At 38.8% G+C, this 23,387-nt stretch overlaps 1 protein-coding gene across 1 annotated transcript in view; it reads right to left on the minus strand.

The window, feature by feature from the left end:
• The window catches only part of WDR37 (WD repeat domain 37), a 36,024-nt gene that overhangs the window by 11,964 nt on the left and 673 nt on the right, over positions 1–23,387 (minus strand). The window contains exons 2-10 of the mRNA XM_010152625.1: positions 18,566–18,662; positions 15,966–16,061; positions 15,732–15,796; positions 11,884–12,019; positions 10,429–10,500; positions 8,317–8,361; positions 5,053–5,129; positions 3,482–3,719; positions 2,809–2,950 (exon numbers count right to left, since the gene is read on the minus strand). Coding sequence (XP_010150927.1) covers positions 2,809–2,950; positions 3,482–3,719; positions 5,053–5,129; positions 8,317–8,361; positions 10,429–10,500; positions 11,884–12,019; positions 15,732–15,796; positions 15,966–16,061; positions 18,566–18,662 — 968 coding nt within the window. The remainder of the gene's footprint in view (positions 1–2,808; positions 2,951–3,481; positions 3,720–5,052; positions 5,130–8,316; positions 8,362–10,428; positions 10,501–11,883; positions 12,020–15,731; positions 15,797–15,965; positions 16,062–18,565; positions 18,663–23,387) is intronic.

Consider the following 23,387-nt stretch of genomic DNA (forward strand, 5'->3'; position numbering starts at 1 on the left):
TATGGGATATCCTCTGGTCAGCTGGGGTCAGCTGTTCCAGCTGTGTCCCCTCCCAACTTCTCGTGCACCCCAAGCCTCCTCGCTGGTGGGGTAGTGTGAGGTGCAGAAAACGCCCTGACTTTGTGCAAGCGCTGCTCAGCAGTAACGACAACACCCTTGTCTTAACACTGTTTCACAGACACCTACCAACTACCTATCCCAGCCACAACCAGCACACAAACACAAACCATAACACTGCAGGGAAAAAAAAAAAACCCTGCATTTCTGAGCAGGTTTAAAGGCTCAATCCCCTCCCTCACATTTCCAAAACTAAAAATTGCTCTTGGGGGCAGGAATCCCACGCCAGATGCAAAGTTTTGAGAGGCAGCAGCAGTTCACCCCCCATTGACTTCGGGATCAGGCACTAAAGAACCCCCCAGCCTGCATTTTGCAGCCTTCCACAGATGGGGGTCATGGGCAGTGCAGTGGTCTCATGCTGGCGCTGTCAGGCTGCTCTGTACAACAGCCCAACAGGGTGCAAGGGAACAAAATTTAAATTCCACGCCATGCACCACTAGGATTCAGTGCTGGTTTGAATCCCTGGTGAGAAGGAATGTTGGGATAGGGTAAAGATATCTGGGACTACAACACAACACTGTACGTTGGCCTCACGATTGAGACGTTTGGCATCTAGTTATACTGGTTTAGCGTGTTAGGAGTTGATCTGGTGAAATACACAGGAAAAAATCCTGTTCTATGAGCTCTGGACAGATATTCATCAGGTACTATTTAGCAAGAGGCTAGTAAAACTTATGGTTAAAGATTTTAAAATCATCAGCGTTAATGACTGTAACATTCAAGTTACAGAACTGACGCCAAGAGCCCATCAAAATATTTAAAACTTGGCAAATTATTCAAATAGACATTCAGGAAAGCCAAAAAAACATCTTCAGTATATGTAGTTTCCAGTCAACAGATAAAATTGTCTCCTCTGTGCTGCCTAATGGGAGAAGATTGTTACAGTGTTGATTTGAGAGTAATTTAAAAATATTTTGCTAATAAACAGTACAATGAAGTAGATGTGAGAGCAGCTTTGTGGTATTTTGCTGGGCAGAGTTAAATCACAACACCCTCAAAGTATGTCTTGACTGCAAAATACCAATCTCCCATCTGCCCCCTGATTGCATTCCTCGGCAGAATCTCATCTTCCGTAACAGAAGCATCTCTTCAACAAAACAGAGTGCTGAACAACCTTAGGCATTAAACAGTAAAGTCAGTTTAGAGACTTTTAAAAGTTAAAGTGTATTTGGTGGAAAAGCCTATGTCAATACTAAAAACTTACACATTTAAAGAAAAAAAATGGAGACAGATGATACAACAGAAACACAAACATGAAGACATCTAAAAGCTAGCATGAGAGCAACCTAAGACATTGCTCAAGGTCTGTTCCACTCAGAAAAAGCAAACTCCCTGACAGTTTACAGGTCTCAGTGGTAGAAGCCAAAGTACCAGCTAACAGCTTTTACAGTATCCACCATCACTCCAGATAAACATCATTTGGTCTCAGCACACATATGGAAAAACACTAATGTCAATCATGTTCCTTTTTTTCGGGGAAAGAAAAATGCTCTGGGACAAAGCAGTTAATTAGCTCAGAAAAAATTACAAGCACCAATGGACACAAAAAATTCCAACTTTCACAAGTCCTTCTAGAAAAAGCCATGGAAGACTAGAAGGATGACGACAGGAAACAATCCTAGAACACAGACCACAAAACTAAGCCTGCTCCTCTATTAGGAGAAGATGGCTATTTATATGGGATGGTTGTCATGCCCCAAATATTTATCAGGCTAATGAGTCCGGGACAGGATGGGGGGCTGGTGGTGGTGGAGGGTTAAAAAGAGGTTTTATGTTAGCCAACAGATGGGAAAACGAAAAAGTGGTTATTGAAACTCAGTCATAATGCAAACTACACAACTCAATTAATGAAAAATAGAAATGTAAACAAGTATTTGAGTGCTTTGCTTTGAGTTAGGATTAATAATATTTTATCCTGAAGATGGAAGGTGAATTTGTGTTCATCAACAGTCAAGTTAGAAGACCCCAAGATCTTGAAAAAGAGATTCACTTCCTCAGTATTTCAAAGTATTTCAAAGTTTCCTGCATTTTCCATGTGTCAAAGTTATGATTAACAGAAAGGTGAGTCAACACCATAACAGACTCTCAGGACTACATTTGCCCATAATCAACAGTAGGCAGTATAAAAACTTAAAGCCTAAATTGGTAACTAAAAATGTTACACCAAAACCATTGCTTTGACATAACATGGTAATAAGTACCCTTAATTTAATTTCTTATTTAATTCTCATTTCTTTAATTCCTTTAAGATTTATTTTAAAGACTAAAAAAAATTAATCCTGCTTTTTTTTCCTCACTGGTTCCAACAAGTAACCTTTATTTCCCACTAAATATCAGGATAAACAGGTAATCTGTTTAATTAGCTGCATTACGGCAATACGTTTAAAGCACAGTCATAACTAATGCCAAAAACCAACCCTTACACCTTAAATCACCTTTAAGGAGTTTTATCTAGCCTTACCATATAAGCAATATCACACCAAGAGCCCTAGCTGCTCTTTTGGAAATTAAATACTGCTGTGTAACATTTGAAGAAGGACAGCTAGGGGTTTCTGTTGAAAATCAGTTTCAAAACAGGGGGATGAACTTAGGACCTCAGAAAGAGCACAGGAAGAGTTTTGTTCAGATTAGCAACTGAATGCACCTACATTTTTGGAACTTGCAAAAGCTTGTGAAGAAATTGTCACTTACTCTGTGTGGCCCTGAAAGACATTCACAGAATGGATAGAAGGATCTCTGAAATCCCACAGACGGAAGGTTGTATCGCGTGATGATGTCACCACAAGACGCTGGGTGGGATGTGTACAACAATGTGTTAGCTCTTGGTCATGCCCTACAATCACAGATGAGAACGTGTAAGGTAATGAAAATAAGGCTTTTCATTTCCACATACACTTGGAATGAAATGCTGATGATTTTTCATTTGTTTCCCCAAAACAATAATAATAATCATTCTGAACTCTAACGTTACTCCTGCTGTAAAAATTTAGAACGACATTTAAAAGCAAAAAACCCACCACTCACTTCATGAGATTATTAAGTAGCGACAGGCTGTTGCTACTTAATGTCATGAACACAGCAAAACCATTTTGCAGGAAGGGAAGTTTGGCAACATTCAGTTTAAAAACAACTACTTCACAGGATATATCACAAGCTTAAGAGGACACAAACTCATGCTCAGAGGATTAACAAGGTTGGAATGTTAGAAACCATTACAAAATTGAGCAGCAGCTCAAGTACTGTACACACTCAAATCATACCCCAGAGAAACAACCTACTTTTCCCCAAGGTTTCAATATCTACACAATAATCCCACATATAAAACTAGCCCACCAATTTAGCTTTTTTGTGAGTGAACAAGTACCTGTAAGAGAATGGACAAGTTCGGAAGTCTCTACATCATACAGATTTGCTGTCCTGTCCCACGACGCTGTCACCGCTTGCTTCCCCCCCACAAGCCAGTCAGCTGCTATGACCACTCCCTGATGGCTTTTGAGTGAAGTTAACGGGGTTCTGACAGTGGGACAATCACTAGAACCTTCTCCATCTCCATCAGGTTCATCTTTGTCTGAGAACTCAACTTCATCTTCTCCAGACATTTGCTGTAAAACGCAAGAGAAACAAGATTTAGAATAAAAGGGAAGGAATGTCTTTAAGCTACATTTTACAGCTTAAAAGCTTCCCAATCCCTTTAATGTGGATGTGGGTAACTTAAATCTGTAGAATCTAGCCTATTCAGATATTCGTTATCAAAAACTTAGTTGAAGGGATAATACCAGTAAGTTAAATGCAGTTTTAATAACTACTTAATTTTAAAATCTCTTCTGAAGTGTTTAGCTCTGAGTTTCTGTCCCCTTTACTAGCAGGTAAGTCTTTTTATATTCCCCTTATCGTATTACCTTTGAGTTTCATTGCAGCACATATATCAAGGAAGATTTTTCCTTTACATTTTTAAAGGGCAGGAAGCATCTAACAGGACACAGACTATTTTAATCTTTGGGAAGACAATCATTTATAGACTTATTTTTATCCATCAAAATCATGACATCAATATTTGTCTGCTGGTTGCTACGCAGTCATCATGCAGTGCTGATGTAAACTGGATGCAAAATAAATTTTTGCTGACCATGAAGCATTGATCTCTGAACCCTACTGCACTTAAGCATGACAAATATGCTTTTCTTTCAAGATACTTGGATATGAAAAAGATAACATTTGTACTGCTCTTTCAAAATGGAAATGCCAAATCAAATAAACTGAATCAAACATTTTTCCATCCAGAAATCTATTTCATGTTATATAGCCATCTCTTGCCCCTACTCAGCTTTCTCAGAAGCTCATGCTATACACTGTTTGTCTTCATAACTTAGCAAGAGTGCTTTTAAGTGAAATACAGCATTTGACAGTCTGTAGTAAATACTGACTAAATAAAAGCTGGGGGACAACATCAGAGAACTGTCACGAGCACTGGCAAGAGCCAATTAGTAATCACTAATGATACAATTAAATAAATGCCAAAAATACAAGTCTTTACCATCAGTTTTCAATTCATACCAACTATAGCTAATACAGGTGCCTCAGTAAGTTAAGCTACAAGAATTTAATTTGTTTCAAGAGAACGTAATTATTATTTATTTGAATTATTACCAAAAAAGTTTACTCGACAGTTCATTTACTTCATTTATTACTGTGAACAAGAAGTCAACTAATGTACTTGCAGCTGCATATTCTATTCTGCACCACAGATCTTTGAAAACATGGAGTCTGTTTTGAAAGAAAGGCTGAGATACAGCTATTAAACTAAAACCTTAAAATCACACCTTTTAAAAAAACTATGTGATTTCAGGATTGCAATTATATACAAATTTATCATAAAACCTGGATCTGATGAAACTGCTGTGCAACTAGTTTAGTTGCAGTAAGTTGATTGCTTACATTGCAGTCTGCAGTTGGCTGAGGTGCAGGCAACTGTACTAAGTATCTCCAGATGTGAGCTGTCTGGTCTCCAGATGCTGCACAAGGAGAAGAAAGGTGAAAGAGGGAGAGAGACAGAGAGAAATTAAATAAGAGCATCTCCATGGACGATAAAAACCAACCTCAACATTACATTTAGCAATACTGTCTGAGTTGCATCTTTTTCTAACAGATACAGTAATGACCTTTTCAGGAAGGAAGTCAACATCAGTGGTTACTTTCCCTGCTTCAATACTGACAAGAACATAACTCATTGTGCAAAATATAAGTAGCTACCAAATCAATCATTCCTTCAGTGAAAACATACACTTAAATGCTACACATCAGAACACATGTATCACTGCTGTTCTGTTATTCAACATTTGAAGAAGGCATTTAATACATCAACAGGTGCCATCCTTCATTTGAAATTTCTCAGAATACCGGGGTGGTTCTTCCTTTAATGATTTCTTCCATTAAATGTTTTTAGCGTGGTTTTAATGAGAAACCCAAAAGAGTAAGTGTGAAGCTTTCATGCTTCTACCTTAAGCAACTCTGTTTTAACTAGCACCAGTTTACAGCTCAGCAGGTACCATCTGGTTTTAGACTTCATTTGGGTTTGAAACTAACACATTCATTATTAACTACGGAGAAATTCAAGATTCTTGTTGTTACGGACAGAACCAACACATTCTAATACTTATGGGTACAGTGCTGAGAGTTCTAGACAGAAGAAAAACGCTTTGCTAGGAGCATGCATAGATCTGGCAAGTGCAATGTACATGGAAGTACTAGGAAAAATAACTCATCTAGTAGACCAAGCAGGGAGGCAAGAAGGTCAACCTTGTATTATTTCTGGTGTCAGTATTCTGCATCAGGGAGGAAGATTTTTTATCTTAATCAGGTCTAAATCAATCAAGCGACACTGAAGAACAGGTTTCCTGAAAACTTTCAATGGAAACACTCTGCAGAATCACCTCCCAGAAAAATAACAGAATAGATATGGGCCGCTTGTGCTTGGTTTGGTTTTTACAAGTCAGTTTACACAGCAACATTGTTTATGGTACTGCAACAATGCCTACAGATAGCCTACAAAAACAGGAAAATCCGAACAGCCACAATTAAATCATTGTTAGCCTAGACAGAAGGTATGCTACTCCCTATCTTCCTTTAAAGTGGTCACTGTAGATGCAGAAATTAGTGTTTTAATTTCTAACCTCTCTAATAGTTATCCTTATTTTGCAATGACTTACCTAACAGCAGCAAATTGAATCCAGCTCCCTAATTCCAAAGCTAGTGCCCTAATTGCTGGACCATATGAACCATATTATTAACCACACGAGACAGTTTTCAAACCTGAAGCTGCACTGATGGTACTCTCAGTCGTGAAAACACCTTACACTAACAGTCATTTTCAAGCTGTTTTTTCTGCACATTCAATATCACAATGTTCTTTTTCTTTACTTCTGGAACTACCAGGTATTTCAAGAGGAACAGAGTATTTCATTTGGAAGGGACCTATAACAATCATCTAGCACAACTGTGTGACCACTTTCAGGGCTGACCAAAAGTTAAAGTATGTTACTAAGGGCATTATCCAAATACCTCTTAAACACTGGCAGTCTTGGGGCATCAACCACCTCTCTAGGAATCTTCTTCCAGTGTTTGACCACCCTCTTGGTAAAGAACTGCTTCTTAATGTCCAGTCTAAACCTCCTCTGACCCAGTTTTGAACTATTCCCACATGTCCTATCACTGGATACCAGGGAGAAGAGATCAGCATCTCCCTCTCCATTTCCCCTCCTCAGGAAGCTGCAGAGAGCAACAATGCTGCCTCTCAGCCTCCTTTTCTCCAAACTAGACAGCCCCAAAATCCTCATAGGGTCTTCCAGCCCTTTGATCAGCTTTGTTGCCATCCTCTGGATATATTTGAGGACCTTCACTTCCTTCTCAGATTGTGGCGCCCAGAACCACACAGAGTACTCAAGGTGAAGCCGCACCAACACTGAATGCAGTTGGATAATCACCTCTTTTAACTGGCTGGTTATACTGTGTTTGGTGCACCCCAGGATGCAGTCTGCCCTCTTGGCTGCCAGGCAATGCTGGCTCATATGGATCCTGCTGTCGACCAGCACCCTCAGATCCCTTTCTGTAGGGCTGCTCTCCAGCCAACTCCTCTCCCAGTTTATACTTGTGCCAGCATTAAACCATCCTAGGTGTAAAATCCAGCATTTGGACTTGTTAAATTTCATCCCATTAACCATAGCCCAATGCTCCAATCTATCTAGATCCCTCTGCAAGACATCTTGTCCCTCAAGAGAGTCAACGGCACCTCCCAGTTTGGTATCATCAGCAAACTTGCTAATCGTGCATCCCACTCCTGCATCCAGATTGTTGATAAATACATTGAACAGGCCTGGCCCCAGAATTGAATGCTGAGGAACACCACTGGTGACGGGTCGCCAGCCGGGGACAGCCCCATTCACCACAAACAACCCTTTCTGCTCTGCCCTTCAGCCAGTTCATCACCCAGCGCACTGTGAACACACTTCTCCCTCAGGAGGAAAACTTGTTCAGAAGGATGCTGTAAGGGACAGTATCCAAAGCCCTACTAAAATCCAGGAAAACTACATCCACTTCATCCACGAGGCAGGTAACCTTACCACAGTCCTATACCAAATTAGTTAAACAGGACTCTCCCTTTGTGAGCCTGGCTGTGCCTAGTGACTGCATTGTTCTTTAAATGCCTTTCAACAGTACCCAGTATAATCTTCATAATTTTCCAGAAGCCAAGGTTAGACTAACAGGTCTGTAGTTCCCTGGGTCTTCCCCTCATGCCCTTCTTGTAGACTGGAATAACACTGGCTAGCTTCCGGTCAGCAGGGACCTCCCCAGCCTCCCCAGACCTTCAGTAGATGATCGAGAAGGTTCCTGCCATAACACCCACCAGTCCCTTCAGTGCTCTCAGACCAATCTCATCAGGCCCCATGGACCTGCAAACATTGAGCTGATGTATGATTCCAACTGTGTTTTGGAGCAGGTAAACACAAATGACAGTGATATAACACATACAAAAGGAAAGATCTAGCTCTGATTTGTTATGCCTTAAAGTATAAAAACAGTTCAATCAACAGGGATACTGACAAAGCAGTAGGAAGAGGGGTTACAACCAAAAAGATGTTAGTGAGTGACACTTTTCCATCATGATTAACATACTCAGCATATGAAAAAAAAAAATCTACATACCTGTAAGAGCCACTTGCTCAGCTGGATGAAACTTTATGGAATTTACTGTAAATAAAAAAGTTTTAAGCTAGCACGCTAAAAGAATTATTTCACAATGTTTTATCATTAAAAGTACTGAAAAAAAAAAAAAGAAGAAATCTTCAGTTTTAAGTGATCTCTCTTAGGTGAGATAAAGCCCAATGTTATTTTATTTGAGTACATAAACCTATGTAGTATCTAAGAGAGCAACTATAGCTGATTATACAACAATACATATGTTTCTAGCAAGTTATTTCCTGAATCCAGTACAAGTGTTTCATGTTATAGTGGATAAACAAACCACAGTCAAATAATCCTGTGTAAGCTAACAGAATGAAATGCTCTCAACTTCCATAAAGAAAACTTAAATATTCATAACTATTTCTAACATAAGGAATAATCAGACAGTGGATATATATAGTCATACATAGTAAGCTTTCATTAAGATTGCAGGAATAAATGCCTAAAAACCTAATGTAAATAATACAAATCAGATTTCAGTCCTGCAATCATATGTGATCAATATGATTGTTTTAAAATAATCCTGCAAGAATTCTATCAGCCTATAAAGCTCTTCTTCATATTTTATTTCACTGCATAATATTCAATTACTTTTCATTACTAAGCACTTTCATATGCAAAATCCATATGGTTCTCCTCAACAGTTCTTCAAGAAATAACCTAGAAATCATTTCCATCCACCACACAAGTAAAACAGATGCTTATGTTGTCAGGAGAGTGTGGTGTGAATTATTCACACTGAACTAACTCAACTGTGCACCAACTGCTGGCCCTCAACACCTCTGCTCCAAAACAACTGTCAAACGTAATTAAATAAATTCTGTAATAAATGAAAAATAGATGAGTTTTAATACAATTCATATACATTTATATTATCTTTATAAAATCTAACGTATACACTTTTTTTTTTACTTAGTTTACATACAACTGTTTAAATACAGGTTAGAGCTTTTATTGTTTTCAGCTATCCAAATAGCAATTAAAAAAAAATATTGGCATGAAAATGCAAATTATTATAGTTTCTAAATGTGACTTTCTGGAGGCTAAAAGATACCCTCTCCATGCAGCAAGCAGCCTGAGATACCTCAACAAATTTAAGTGTTACCTGCTGTTTCTATGATCTATTTTCTAATGATCTATTACTATCTTTGTGCTGTAGGAGCTAGAAGTCATACAGCACGAAAAACCATGGAACTCACGGTTGCGGCAGCTGACCACTCTCTGGAGAACTTAATTCTATTTGTATCTTTGCTACAGAGTTCATGTGATGTGCTAGCTGAGTTACTTAACCAAACATACCAGGCCGATAACTGCATTCCTCACTTTCCTGGTGCATGACTCTACACTTCAGGGTACGATCATTCGAACTGCTCAACTCTCAACAGAAAGCTAGTTAAAAGCTATGGAAAACCCCTCCACCTTTGGTCTACAAAAATCCTATATTGTTAAATGTTATGGGACAGAAAGGGGCTAATCAGGTGCTTGTCAAATTGCACAACAAAAATTAAGGTCAAAAGTGATTACTGCACTCCTCCACCCAAGGAGGGGTTTAAAAAACATTGTTTCTGAAATATTCATACTGGTGCAGAGGGAAACAAATACCTACACTGAATTAACTGTCTTCAAAACAAGATTTTAATACTATGCAACAAAGTATATATGGGATCATCTATTAAATAAAGTAGTGCAAAAAAACCAGACACTCTGGATCTTGCATCCCACATGTAAAATGGATGCTGCAAAATAGCTAATTTCTGGTTATATAAGCTTCTCTTGCTCTGCATATGCATGAAACCTCAATGAGTTCTGATATTTAACTTCTGAATGTTGTAACTGTGCCTGTAAATTTCTTTATATGGACTTATTTATTCATTTAGCATTTACATAACTGTCTGGATACGCCTCTACTACAAAACATTTTGTCCAGGAAGATTCATGGAACTTGACAATGACTTGTTAATGGTGCTGGCAAACCTGCAAGTGAAATCACTGTAACTTTTTGTAATCGTCCAAAACACATTTCCCCCTCCCAAACACACTATTTCCAGTTTGCACAATCTGCCCTTACCTTACCTGATCCAACATGCCCTACATACTTGACAAGGCACTTCCCTGTTTCTATGCTCCACAGCAAAGCAGTGTGATCTACGAAGATTAAAAAGTAGTTGTAAATATAGTTACAAATTTATGGTTTTCACTTTTAACCGATTCAACAAACAAGTTATCTTCAAGTGTAGAGCATGCCATATGAAATAGACTTCAAATGTGTAACACACCAACTCCTCTTGATTATTACCTTATATATAAAATAAAAGTTTCCTATAATTATAACTTAAAATGGAACTCAAAAAAGTGAAGGGCCTGTCCCATTCAGATTAATCTGCAGTAAACACTGAAAGGCAAATTCTACTTCTGATATTTTTTCTAACTTGATTATATACTTATGTATAATGCTCCAACTGTGTATCAACAGATTGAGAAAGAACACAGAAAGCATTAGGCAGTCACTACAAACACGAGCTCTATGCACAAACTATTTACTTCCTGCACAGAAGTCCCAGATGCATTTAGGTCACTGCAGAGCCCTATGAAAACTTATTTTAAAAGGAAATCACGCCAAATGCCACTCCTTTACTCTGCCACACCCCAAAATAAATAATTAATATAAGCATTTGTAAGTGAGGAGAACCTTAGTGCTGAATTGAAGAATGATGAGATATCCCAAATACAGATAAATTGTGCCCCTCAGTGGACACAAAAATGGCAACAATTCAGTTTACGAAGCAGGGGTTTCTGGTCCACAATATTCATGTACTGCAAGTGATTTCAGATCCTGTTCCAGTTTCAAAAGATGGTCAGTTGAAACTGACCAATTTTAACTAGTCATGGTTTATTTCCCTAATAATTTTCCAATTCCACACAAGCCTCGAGATTGATTTTTGGATCATAGTAAATTTAGTGACTTACTCATTAGTACCTTTTCTCTCTCTTAAGTAGAGAGGAAAGAATCCAGGAAGCTATATAAGATCTGGAAATTAGGATTTTTAGTTGCCCCTAGATCCTTAGGCAAAAGCAGATGAATGTAAGAATACAAGAACATGCCAACTATGAATAAGTTTGCAGCTTCTATAAAACTAAGGCTAATCAATGCTACACAGTAGAAAGTCTGCAGGAATCTGTGTATACAGTAGTACAGTATTCTGTGCTAGAGACACCCCCCAGGCAGGCAGTTCCCCAACCCACCCATTTACACCATCCGACAGGCTAGAAATGACCCTAAGAGCAGCATGACCTGCAAAGAAGGTAGCTGGCACATAGCACAGACGATCAACAAGGACACCTGACCCTTCTACAGCTTAAATGCATTTCAAGAAAACTCCAGTTTAAGAGTTTTCCAGCTACTGAACTTATTTCAATAATCTGTTTCAGTGTGGAGCTAAGTATTCAAGTATGCTTTTGATCTGCATTTGCTAGAGTTTAGGGACTACACCACAATTTTCTAAAGATGCAAGCAACACAAAACTTTACCAGCAGATGCAGTTCCCAACACCACTGGTTGAGTTTTCGCGACACTGACATCCCAAATACCATCCCTGTGGCCAACATATTCCTTTACCAGTTGACAGATTGCCCTTGATGTTGTAGTTTTAAAACTGGATACAATCTGAAATAGCAGAGACACCAACATATTTTTTTCCACATTGACCCAAGATTAAATAATAATCTCACAAATATAAATAGATACTATTTCATAGTGGTTCTTCAGCGTTCTGACAGTTCACTGGTGTCAGAAGTTTGACATTTGATGGTAGGAAATGAGTTTGGATGAAAACATACCTCTTGATTTCTTTTTCTCTTTTTTCTTTTTTTAATAACACCCCCCCCTTTTACGTAACACAAAATAAACTATTCTGCGCTACAGTAACCCAATCTCATTTGAGCAGTGAGCTGTACAAATGCAGCGTGCACTTCCCATTCAGTTTGGGCAAAGGATTATAATTTAAAACAGTAAGAAACTTTAAAACTTTCCTTGCCTATTCCCAAACAAGTATGTTTGATAACATAAAAACAGTCCATGTTATGGACTAGTGTAATGTCTTTGGAAAAAAAAAAAATATGGACTTATTACGTAACTCCAGTAAAATCCAGAAACATTCCCATTTAAAACGTTCACTGCTGATTTTCTTCAAAACTGCACAAACTTAAATCAAACATTAAAACCTGAGAGCATATGCCAGTTGGTGTAATAAAGTTTTGTTGGCTGGTGGTTTTTTTTAAGATACGTCAAATTAATCTAAATATCTGATATGCACATTCCTTCAAAGCCAATGCTATTAGGGGAAAACAGAGAAGACTCATTACATCCAAATTAGTATGTGTGTAAGTAATACCGAATGAAAGGAAGAAAAAGCATAGCAAAAAAGGTAAAACTAGAAGGCAGTGCAGGAAGGCTGAAAAGACTCAGTGTCTACAGAAAGGAACCAAATAGCAGGCGTTCTACATTTTCAGATACTATATTTTTCAAAGTTTGTCTTGCTGGAACACTTCCAGAGACAACTGAAATCAAGAGTGGTGAAAGATAAATTCAAAAAAGCAAAACCACTGTTAAAAATACCCTATTTTTACCCCAAAAGTCTTGATGCTCATAACTGCTCTTTGAGAAAGACTACCTGAAAAGCCTTGTTAAAACTGAAACAAAAAGACAACTTCAATTCATCAGTGTTTTCTTCTGCATGCAGTTATGGGCAGGTATCTATCTGACCACTTAAGTCAAAACCTTTAAATGCTTCAACACTAATCACATTAAGACTTATCTACAGCTTAGTAGAAGTTAGAAAATTAATTAAGTCTACATTTCAGATAGAATAAACTAACGTTAAAATCCCATTAGTTTTTGGTATCAAAAAAGGTGTTCTTCAGTATGTCAGTAAAGCAAATTACTTCCAAAGGGATTTTTAAAGAATATCTACAAAAGCATTACAAATCCTGAGCATGTCAACTTTCCAATGATGAAATGATAATGCCCTATCTGAATTCCAAATTAACAGCTAATATGCGCGTTTCTGTTTCACAGCAGAAGGAATAATCATTAAGGATGCATTGAAAAGAAAATGGGTTAATGGTGAAGATTATTAGTTACAGAATCATAGAATGGTTTGGGTTGGAAGGGACCTTAAAGATCATCTAGTTCCAACCTTCCAACCACCTTTGTCTGTCCTCTTTCTTAAATCCATATAGTTCCATGTACTTCCTTCTTCATAGAGATTTGTTAATAAGGACACAAATGTTTACCATGTAAACAATTGAAAACCAAATACAAATTGAAACAATTGAATGACAAATTGAAACTCCCTGTGAAAATGTCCTCTTAAGAACACATGAGAAATAAGAATGAAAACTTGATCAACTGAGGACCAGTTCAGCAGCATTACACTGCAACTGGTGAATGGAATTTCCTGTGGAGCAACATTAAGCAGTGAGGTCAGAAAATATATCTTCCAAGAAGTTTTTCTGTTATTCCCTTCAACTGCTCAGTAAAAAAATACCTTCCTTTAAGAGTCCTTTTCCTGAACCAAAAGAATCAGAGATGCTGGTAATTAGTCTATGGTGAAGCGAGTTATATCATTTCAGTTTATTTTAGGACTCTGCATAAATTGTTAATGTTTTCCTGATGTCTTAATAACTGTCACAGCCAGGGTTTGTTAACACAGCAATGCCATCCTGTTAACATCAAAACATGAATTTCATGTAGCGATTCCTGCATTTACAAACAACTGCAGTTGTATTACAGGTTCTTGTCCATTAACATATATAAAAAAACTATTTGTAGAGTACCAAGCACTACATCTACTCCCTCTCTTCAGGATTAAGGCACTGGTAGATAACCCCTGCTGCTAAAAGCATCCTTTTCTGATACTAGTTTTGCCAACTTAACATTCAGACTTCGACCTAACTCAGCTAAGGGATGAAAAGTATCCCAGTATGGGAATTTTCTCTGAAGGATTCAAATTAAGCACATTTGCCTCAGCATTTTCCCCAAGAAAATTAAAAGATTGCATTAGTCTTAGCATGTTTTACCAGTATTAAAGCAGCCAAGGATCAGCTTTCTCATTAGAACAAACAAATATTGAAAACTCTTTTCAGAACAGACATAAACTCTTTGTGTAATTACACAAAACGTTTGGTTTGTAAAACTTAAGTTTCTTCTAATTTCCGATGGTGGTGGGGCGGGGAGACTTCTGACAAGTTTTAGATTAGGCATACAGTAACAGTATAAAGGATGGGCTGAAGAAAAAAAAACCTGCAATCCACTACCCCGCTGAGTTTGGAACACAACCCATTTTTGGTGAGCAGCAGCATTCATTCAATGCTCCAAAAAACACAGGCATAAGAATTTCAAAGCTGCTGACCTCTTAAAAGTCTTCAAATGTCATTTCCTAGATCAGGCGTTAGGGAACTCTAACTGCATCCAGTCAGGATAGACAGAAAGATCATAGTTTATAAGAAACTTAGTTACAGCCTTTCCTGATCTGTTTCACCACACTATTCTTACTCTCAAGCTTTCAGACTACTTAACAGATGGCATTTCCAGGACACCTAACAGTCATGCCATAACCACATCAGCCTGCAGTACAGGTCATCACAGGGCTGCTTATACAGTCAGTTCAAGTACCGGATTCCACTGAGGTTTCTTCACATCTCACCCATAATAATGTATCATGAAATGACCCTCAGGAAGGGCAAAAAGAGTAGCAGGTAAACTCTCTATGAAAACTGCAAAAGGGAAGAGAAACAGGCAAACAAAAATGCCAGACAGATGCAGATGTGCAAAATGAAAAATATGGGAACAGGTAACTGCTAGGAGACCAGGCCAAAAAAGATCAGTAGCTACTCATCTGAAAGGCTTGCAGCATAAAGGAAAAACTTCCCTAGACTCATAGCTAAAAAAGAAAAATCATTAAAAAAAAAAGCCAACCCATAACAGTACACATACAGATGCCTACTTAAATCCCCATTTCAACTGCAATACCCAAATCTTCATTCAGAAATTCACTACCTACTAGTTCTCTGCTTGCCCTCATGAAATTAAGGGGTTTTTTAGTTCTCTTTACAAAAGAGTAATCCCACATACACAAGTGTGCACACACTCACTCCCCTCCAAAATTCTTTCTTTAAAATAGGTGAGCAATTATTGCAAAAATGTCATACAGTGTGGCTGAAGTAATAGGTAATTGATGAAGCCAAGACAAACATGCTGTTACTCCCAAGGCAGATTTACCTACAGAACTCAAGTTGTAAGTTGTGATTTCTTTAAAGACAGCCACCTTAGTCTCATGAGTACACACTGAAAAGCAGAGGTTTAATTTGTCTCATACCTTGCTAGTAGATGCCTTGTAAGTTGTCTTTAATTTCTGAGAGAGCTGACTGGTACTATGACTGGCTGTTGGGACAAATTCAAAGGAAGATTATTTTATATCCAGCATATTATACATACTTACTTGTATAAATAAGTGGTATTAATTCCCTTCAATCAGATTCTAAGTTTTGGCCAGCAAAGTACACAAAAATATTCAAATATACTAGCTTGGGATTCTTTGTGGTTCTCTTACCTTTTGTTTTCAGTTGCCCTTTGCTCAGTTCAGCTCCATCAATTGTCTGTCCTTCAGCTGCTAAACGCTCATTCAGAGTGTCAATCTCTCTGCGTACTAACAAACCAAAAATTCACATTAATATTAAAAAAAACCAAACACATTAACAACGTCATTAACATACTATTTAAGATTCATTATGCTTATCTGTTTTATGATAAGGACAGGAAAACAGATCAACTGTGATTTTATAAAAGCAGGTCTCACCAAGCCATAAACCAAGACTCATGCTGAATTTTCCAGAGACCAACCTTGACCCAGATTCCAAGGAAAGTATTAGTGACTTCGAATTACTGTTACTTTTACTAATAAATGTGGCTAAGGATTACCAAAACAGCTTCTGTGAAATACACAGCACACCTATGCTGAAGTAAATCCAACAGACGTCAAAAAAGTTGAGAATTGTCACTATTTCGGCCACGGAATTAGTATGTCATTTCTTGACAAAGATTTATTAATCACAAAATAGTTCTCCCCTGACTGCTTCTTGGCTGTTAGTTTCAGTAAGAAAGGTGATGCAGCAAATATATGGGGTTTATACTTTGAAATACATTAAGAAAATGTAGAATGACACACATTCTACATTCATATGTTCTAGAAACACTAAATATGACCAAAATATTTTCATCGCACACCAGACAAAGCATGTATTTGTAACAAGAATGTGCTTTCCTATCCATTTCAACACAAGACAGTGATGGCAAAGCTAAAACTAATCAGGCACTCGTAAATCATTCCCAGTGGCTGGGCTGGACTAAAGCTGCTCAACTTCATTTTATTAAGAATGTTTTCAGTGGCTTACAGGTTTTTTTCCCTCAAAATCTAGGCTGATATTCTTTAGGTGTACTTCTCAGGGGAAATGTTATTGAGAGGCTTTAACCAAGCAGTTTTTCACTGATCTTGAGAGTAAGTCTAGGCCTGTCTTTCCACAAATTCTTAGGACTCCTTTGAAAAAAGTCGTTCACTCCAGGCTTTAAAATGTGAGAGAAATGACACATCAGGAGTATGATTCTTGCCATTTCTGAGAAATCACTTAAGTCTCAGTTCTAAGAACCAGAAAAGTCAGTCTACACTTCCATACCACATCCAAGTGCTTGAAATGAGCAGAGCAAGATTCTTTCCTGTGTTCCCAGTCACGTAAACCTAAGTGTTATAAAACACAGACAATATGAAAGAAGTAAACAAAGGAGCAGGCTTGTAGTAACAGATGACTGAGACAAACAAACCAGGCAGATACAAGAATTGCCTGAAAGGATTAAGACTGAAGCCTGGAAGGGATAAGAAAAGGAATAAACAAGAAATAGGTTGTAATAAGGGAAAGGGAGCATAAGAAAAGACAGGGAGGAAAAAACTGAGACTCTCTATGTACAGTAATTGCAACACTAGTGTAGGCATTAGTCCAGGAACAAAACATAATGGACTGAGCACCAGAAGTGAAAAATTTAGAAATTGGCCAGGGGGGGGGATGGCGTGGAAAGAGACCACAAGGGCCTGGAGTGAACTAAACTGCGTGGAAAAAAAGAAGAACAAACAGAAGAGGAATGGAAGGAAAGTAATCATACTCTGGAGGGTACAGACAAATTCAGCACGTTTGCTGACGAACGATTTCTGAAGGCTGGGGAGGGAAACCCTACTTTTCTTGCTAGCAGATAACTTCTCAGCAAGAGGCTGAGAACTCAGTTGTGTCAATTGTCACTAACACACGTGTAGTGCTGATGATAGCCTTTAACCAACACAGTCTCAGGTTTTAAGACAATAAAAAACCAGCACATTTTCAAAAAGCACACATGAACATTTTTTTAACATGAGTGTTTGGTTTAACTGTGGGAACAGATTAGGTGTGGAAAAAAATTTGACTTGGAGCCAAAACAGACAGATTCCACAATTCAGAAGCCAAATGACGTAACACAGCTTCCAAACTCCAGCAAGGAAAATTGTGCCGAGGCTTTACTTTATGACTGCCCATTTTCCTTACTGTGGATCCTCTTACACTGCCACACTAATGCACTGCCATTAAACAAACATTTTTTGCAGTAACACCTGGAATTTTTATCTCAGTGCTCGACTTCAAAATTCCTATGAGGAGTGCTGGAGCTGGTCATGCAATGAACTAGGTAGTATGATCTAAACCCACCACATTCTACACTTTTTCAAGTAAGACACTTACCCAGGTTTATTTACTAGTATTACATCATTAAAATTAAATCTGTAAATACACAGCAGAGCCACAAACTTCAATGGCTGAATGGAGTTGGTGCCAGCTTAACAGGGTATATACCAAAGCCTACAAGGCCAAGGAGACAGCCACTTCACTTTCTTTGCCTAAGAGCCAAGGAGGATGACACACAGCAGTTCTCACTACTTAGGTCAAATGGCTCGGAAAGTGATTTTCCTGCAAAAGTACCAGCTCCATCGTTGGATACAAGTTCAAAAAACTCTTCAACTCCTCACAGAAGAGCTAGGCTAATTACACCACAGCATCCAAGGTGTCCCAATTAGCACTACTATATCCTAAAACCAAACAACTCCTAAGTTTTTTGCTGGAAAAAACAGATACTCACATTCCAAATTTTCAATATACAGGTTTTCAAACTCCCGCTCTATTTGTCCAAAAAGTTCAAGGAGTGTGTTCCGGACAGAAGATGGTAATTTAGAATCCTAGGAGGCAAAATATCAACGTTTTTATTTTTCTTTACACACATTTTATGTAGTTACCCTTCAATCTTAAATTGACTTTTAAGAGTTCTCTCCATCTCCTGGTGGAGGGAAATTAAAACTACTAGTAGTGTAGAACAAAAAACAGTCAGCTTCATCTTACATACTCTTTCAAGGGATGGAATTCAAATCACATGTGGGTTTTTTGGTTTTATAATTTTTCTCTAGTAAAACCAAAGTTATGTGTACAACTCAGTAAAAAAAAAAAAAAAGGTGGAAAAAAAATTTACAGTGTAATGTCAAGGTGCTTCCAGCTCAAGAAGGAGGAATACCTTTGGTTAACAAAGCAATTTGGAAGCTGACTGTGCATTAGGTCAGGAAGTTGTCATCACAAAGCACCTTACTACCACAGCTTCAGACAAACTGACCTTTTAAATATATTTTTAACATTTACCTACTTTTGTCACTAACCATAACTAAATGCGAATAAAACTGTAATTTCTAGTTCTTCCCTCCCCAAATATTATTCAAGCATCTCCTCTTCAAAGAAAGTATTCTGAAGCAAATTCACATAGGAGAGCTTTTTTCTTCAGCATAATCAACAGAGCAATTGCGAGGCACAAACCCCAGTATGTAATAAATCCACCAACGGAGGATTTATATGATACGAGCTCAATACACAACTTGACCACAAGTTGGCAAGTTACTTAAATTTCATTCATCTGCCTATAAAACAGAGATCAGCACCATATTCTTCTTGAATATATATCATATTGAATCTTCTTGAATATATACCATATTCTTCCTCAACATATACCATATCCAAAACAAGTAAGTATGAATTTCTGTTAGGAGTCAAGGTTCTCCTTGTATCAATGACTCCGTTATCAAACACTGTTGAGCAGACGGTGAGTAAAGCAGAAGACAACGGTCTGCAGTACACTGAGAACCTAGTACTAACAAACATTGTAAAATTTAAAGCACATCATGCTACTAAAAAAATGGCAAATTAGAAAGGAGAAAATACTGTCATTAGTCTAATCTCTATAATCAATCACTACAAGTATGGATCAAAGAATGAACTGCCCTTGCTCACTACACAAATAGATTCTACTAAGCCTGTTCTATTGTTCCGTTGCTACTGGGCCACAATATGTAAGCTGGCTTACTGCATTTATTATTTATCTAGTTAGACGGCTGTAAACTTTATTTTGAAAGAAGTTTGCACTTAACTGAGCCTTACCCTAACAATGAAAAAGCTTAACTACTCCTTTGGAGCATATCTAACCCATCCTCTCAGACTTCAGGAAGACATCTTATTACTGGACAAACCTGTAAATAATGCAGCAGTACTGAGAAACTGAGAAATGCATATGCAAGGAAATAAGTTACCAAATTTCAAAGCGAAATGGATGTGGTGTCATGTATGCCATATTATCAATGTATCAATGTTCATCTATCAAACATAGAAGGATGTGCTCATCAGCAAAATCGACTTTTTTTTTTTTAACCAAAACACAAGTATGTAATTTCAAACTCCTGAAATCAACAGCTATGAGAAAAAAAAAAACAAAACAAGTCAGCTTCTGCTGCAGCACACCACCGGTTCCAGGTCTAGAAGCACACAAGCAACATTACCAGAGTGGGAGTACATATGTTAGCACAGGACATCACCCACATTGGCGCAAACTTCATTTTTCAACACAAGTTTAAGGATGATTATAGCTTGTTTTGTTCTTAAGTGTTGCAGCAAACCCAAACCAAAATAAATTGGTTCCATTCCTATAAACAGACTGAATTAGGAGGAAGTATGTGTGTACTAGACATCAGAGGGCAGCATGTACCTTCCACCAAGCCAGCATCTTAACAACCAGAATTTAATCTCACTCACGTTTTGCTTCATACAGTCAAGACTACTGACTTCAGGAACAATTAGAAAAGCCTGCCATGATCCTGACTTAAGTTATTTCTGAACACCAACTTTAAAGACAAAAGCGAGAGAAATCACTAATACCCATGACACAGAGCACATCTGCTTCGCACACAGTTCAGTTTTACACCCGTTTCACAGCTACTTTAAGCTGTGGCACTGTGCTGAAACTGGCTCTGTGCTGCAAGAAATGGTCAGACAGTCCTTCTTTCTGTTCATGCATTCAGTCAAGCAGAACGTGAAACAGGTCCCTATTAAAACCAACCTGAAACAAAATTAATTAAAAATAATACTGTACAAATGAAACACTATTAAGAGAAACACTGAAGTTAGAAGAATTATTTCTGATTCAATTACCCAATAATTCTATACAACAAGGTGGTCTGGTTTAACCCAACAGGCAGCTAACCACCACAGAGTCATTCGTTCACTGCCCCCCTGCAGCGGGATGGGGGAGTAAATCAGAAAAAAGGCAAAACTCATGGGTTGAGTTAAAGACAGTTTAACAGGACAAAAAAGGAAGGGAAAATAACAATAATAATAATGATGAGAAAAGAATATACAAAACAAGTAATGCACAATGCAATTGCTCACCACCCACTGAACGATGCCCAGCCAGTTCCAAACAGCAGCCTATGCTCCCTGGCCAACTCCCCCCAGTTTATATGTTCAGCATAATGTCATACGGTATGGAATATCCCTTTAGTCAGCTGGGGTCAGTTGTCCCAGCTGTGTCTCCTCCCAGTATCTCATGCCCCCCACTCCCCAGCCTCCTCACTGGCATGGCAGGGCGAGAAGCAGAAAAGTCCATGACTTTGTGTAAGCACTGCTCAGCAACAACTAAAATATCAGTGTGTTAATCAACATTATTCTCATCCCAAATCCGAAACAGAGCACTATATCAGCTACTAGAAAGAGAATCAACTCTGTGTCAGCTGAAACCAGGACAGAAGGTTATGAAAGAATCTAAGTTATCCTACAACTTTCAAGACAGAAAAGGAGATGGAGGAAAGGTTTTCAATCCACTTCTCAGAACATGAAAACATAAGCAAATCTAAACCTGTCCTAAAATAACCAACACATTGTAAGACACATCCACTTCTTTTGCTCACTTTAAAGTTGGCATTATTTAAAATTAGCTTATTAAAATACCATCCAATAATGTTATCTGTTTATCTGCAGAAGTTCTTATGTAGATTTCATGCGGTTTAAAGCCCCACTGTGAAAGCGCATTAACATCCTATTCGTTAGAGTCTGCCACTTACTGTTAAAGGTAAAGGCTCAACAAAATTAAAGATGATACATAAAACATTTAGAACATTTACATATTATGGCATAATATACTTAGAGTTCGATAAACATGAAAACAGCTTAAAAATTTGGTTTTCTACTTTATTGGGTTTGCGTGGCAAGGTGTTGGTGGGGAGGGGACTACAGGGGTGGCTTCTGTGAAAAGCTGCTAGAAGCCTCCCTATGTCTGACAGAGCCAATGCCAGCCAGCTCCAAGACAGACCCACTGCTGGCCAAGGCTGAGCCCATCAGTAGCAGTCATAGCACCTCTGTTTCAACACGTTTAAGAAAGGGGAGAGGAGAAATTGCAGGCAGAGAAAGAGCAAGATGAGAGAGGAACAGCCCTGCTGACTCCAAGGTCAGTGGAGAAAGTGGGGCAGGAGGTGCTCCAGGTGCTGGAGCAGAGATTCCCCAGCAGCCCATGGTGCAGCCCATGGTGAGGCCGGCTGTGCACTGCAGCCATGGAGGGTCATGTGGGGGGGGCACAGACCCACCTGCAGCCCAGGGAGGACCCCATGCCACAGCAGGGAGATGCCCAAAGGAGGCTGTGACCGACCCTGTGGGCAGCCCAGGCTGGAGCAGGCTCCTGGCAGGAGCTGTGGCCCCATGGAGAGAGGAGCCCAGGCTGGAGCAGGTCTGCTGGCCGGACTTGTGACCCCAGGGGGACCCAGGCTGGTGCAGGCGGCTCCTGAAGGATGGCCCCCCAATGGGAGGGGCTCACACTGGAAGCGGTCATTACCCCTGGGAAGGGCTCATGTTGGAGAAGTTGGTAGAGAACTGTCTCCCATGGGAGAGACCCCACACTGGAGCAGGGGTGATTGGTAATTGCTGAATAATCTTTCCCTGTCCTTATCTCAACCCATGAGGTTTTCATTACATTCTCTCTCCCCTGTCTAGCTGAAGAGGGGGCGTGATAGAGAGGCTCTGGTGGGCACCTGGCCACAATTACACAGAAGTGACAACATGCCTTGAGCTCTCAGCTGCCCTTCCCTCCTCTCCTGTAATAAGGCTGTAATAGTACAAATGCATTAAGAGTTTGCTATCCAAGTACTTACATTCTCCAACTTCTAGATGACTACAAGCAACAACTTGGGCTCAGTTCCCAGAAAACTAACGCTATATGTAAACAGATTCAATTAAAAAAAAAGAAATCCGTCACAAGACTGAGAAAACACTAGGTTTTCCCTTCAGAGCATGTGCAGAGTCCAGCAAGTGAGGTTTCTCATAGCCAAACACCGTCAGTATTCCAAACCACCTTTGGTAAAAACCAAGTTTTGCATCATCTTTGACAGGCCCGCATTAACATCGCATATTCAATCTGACAGCAGATAGCAGTTTGAAAACTATCTGCTTATCTTTGGCAGCACTTCTTCAAATATTTCCTGTCAGAGGAGCCTTACCTACAGTTAATGTTGTCAGGTGATGCACTCCAAGTGGCTCCAGATTGCGTCCACTACACAGACCGAGATGATTAAAAAACTTAGAGAAGTTTGTGGTTGTTCTCTTTC

Source organism: Eurypyga helias, unplaced genomic scaffold, assembly GCF_000690775.1.
Source record: "Eurypyga helias isolate BGI_N326 unplaced genomic scaffold, ASM69077v1 scaffold5955, whole genome shotgun sequence".
Taxonomy (NCBI): Eukaryota; Metazoa; Chordata; class Aves; order Eurypygiformes; family Eurypygidae; genus Eurypyga; species Eurypyga helias.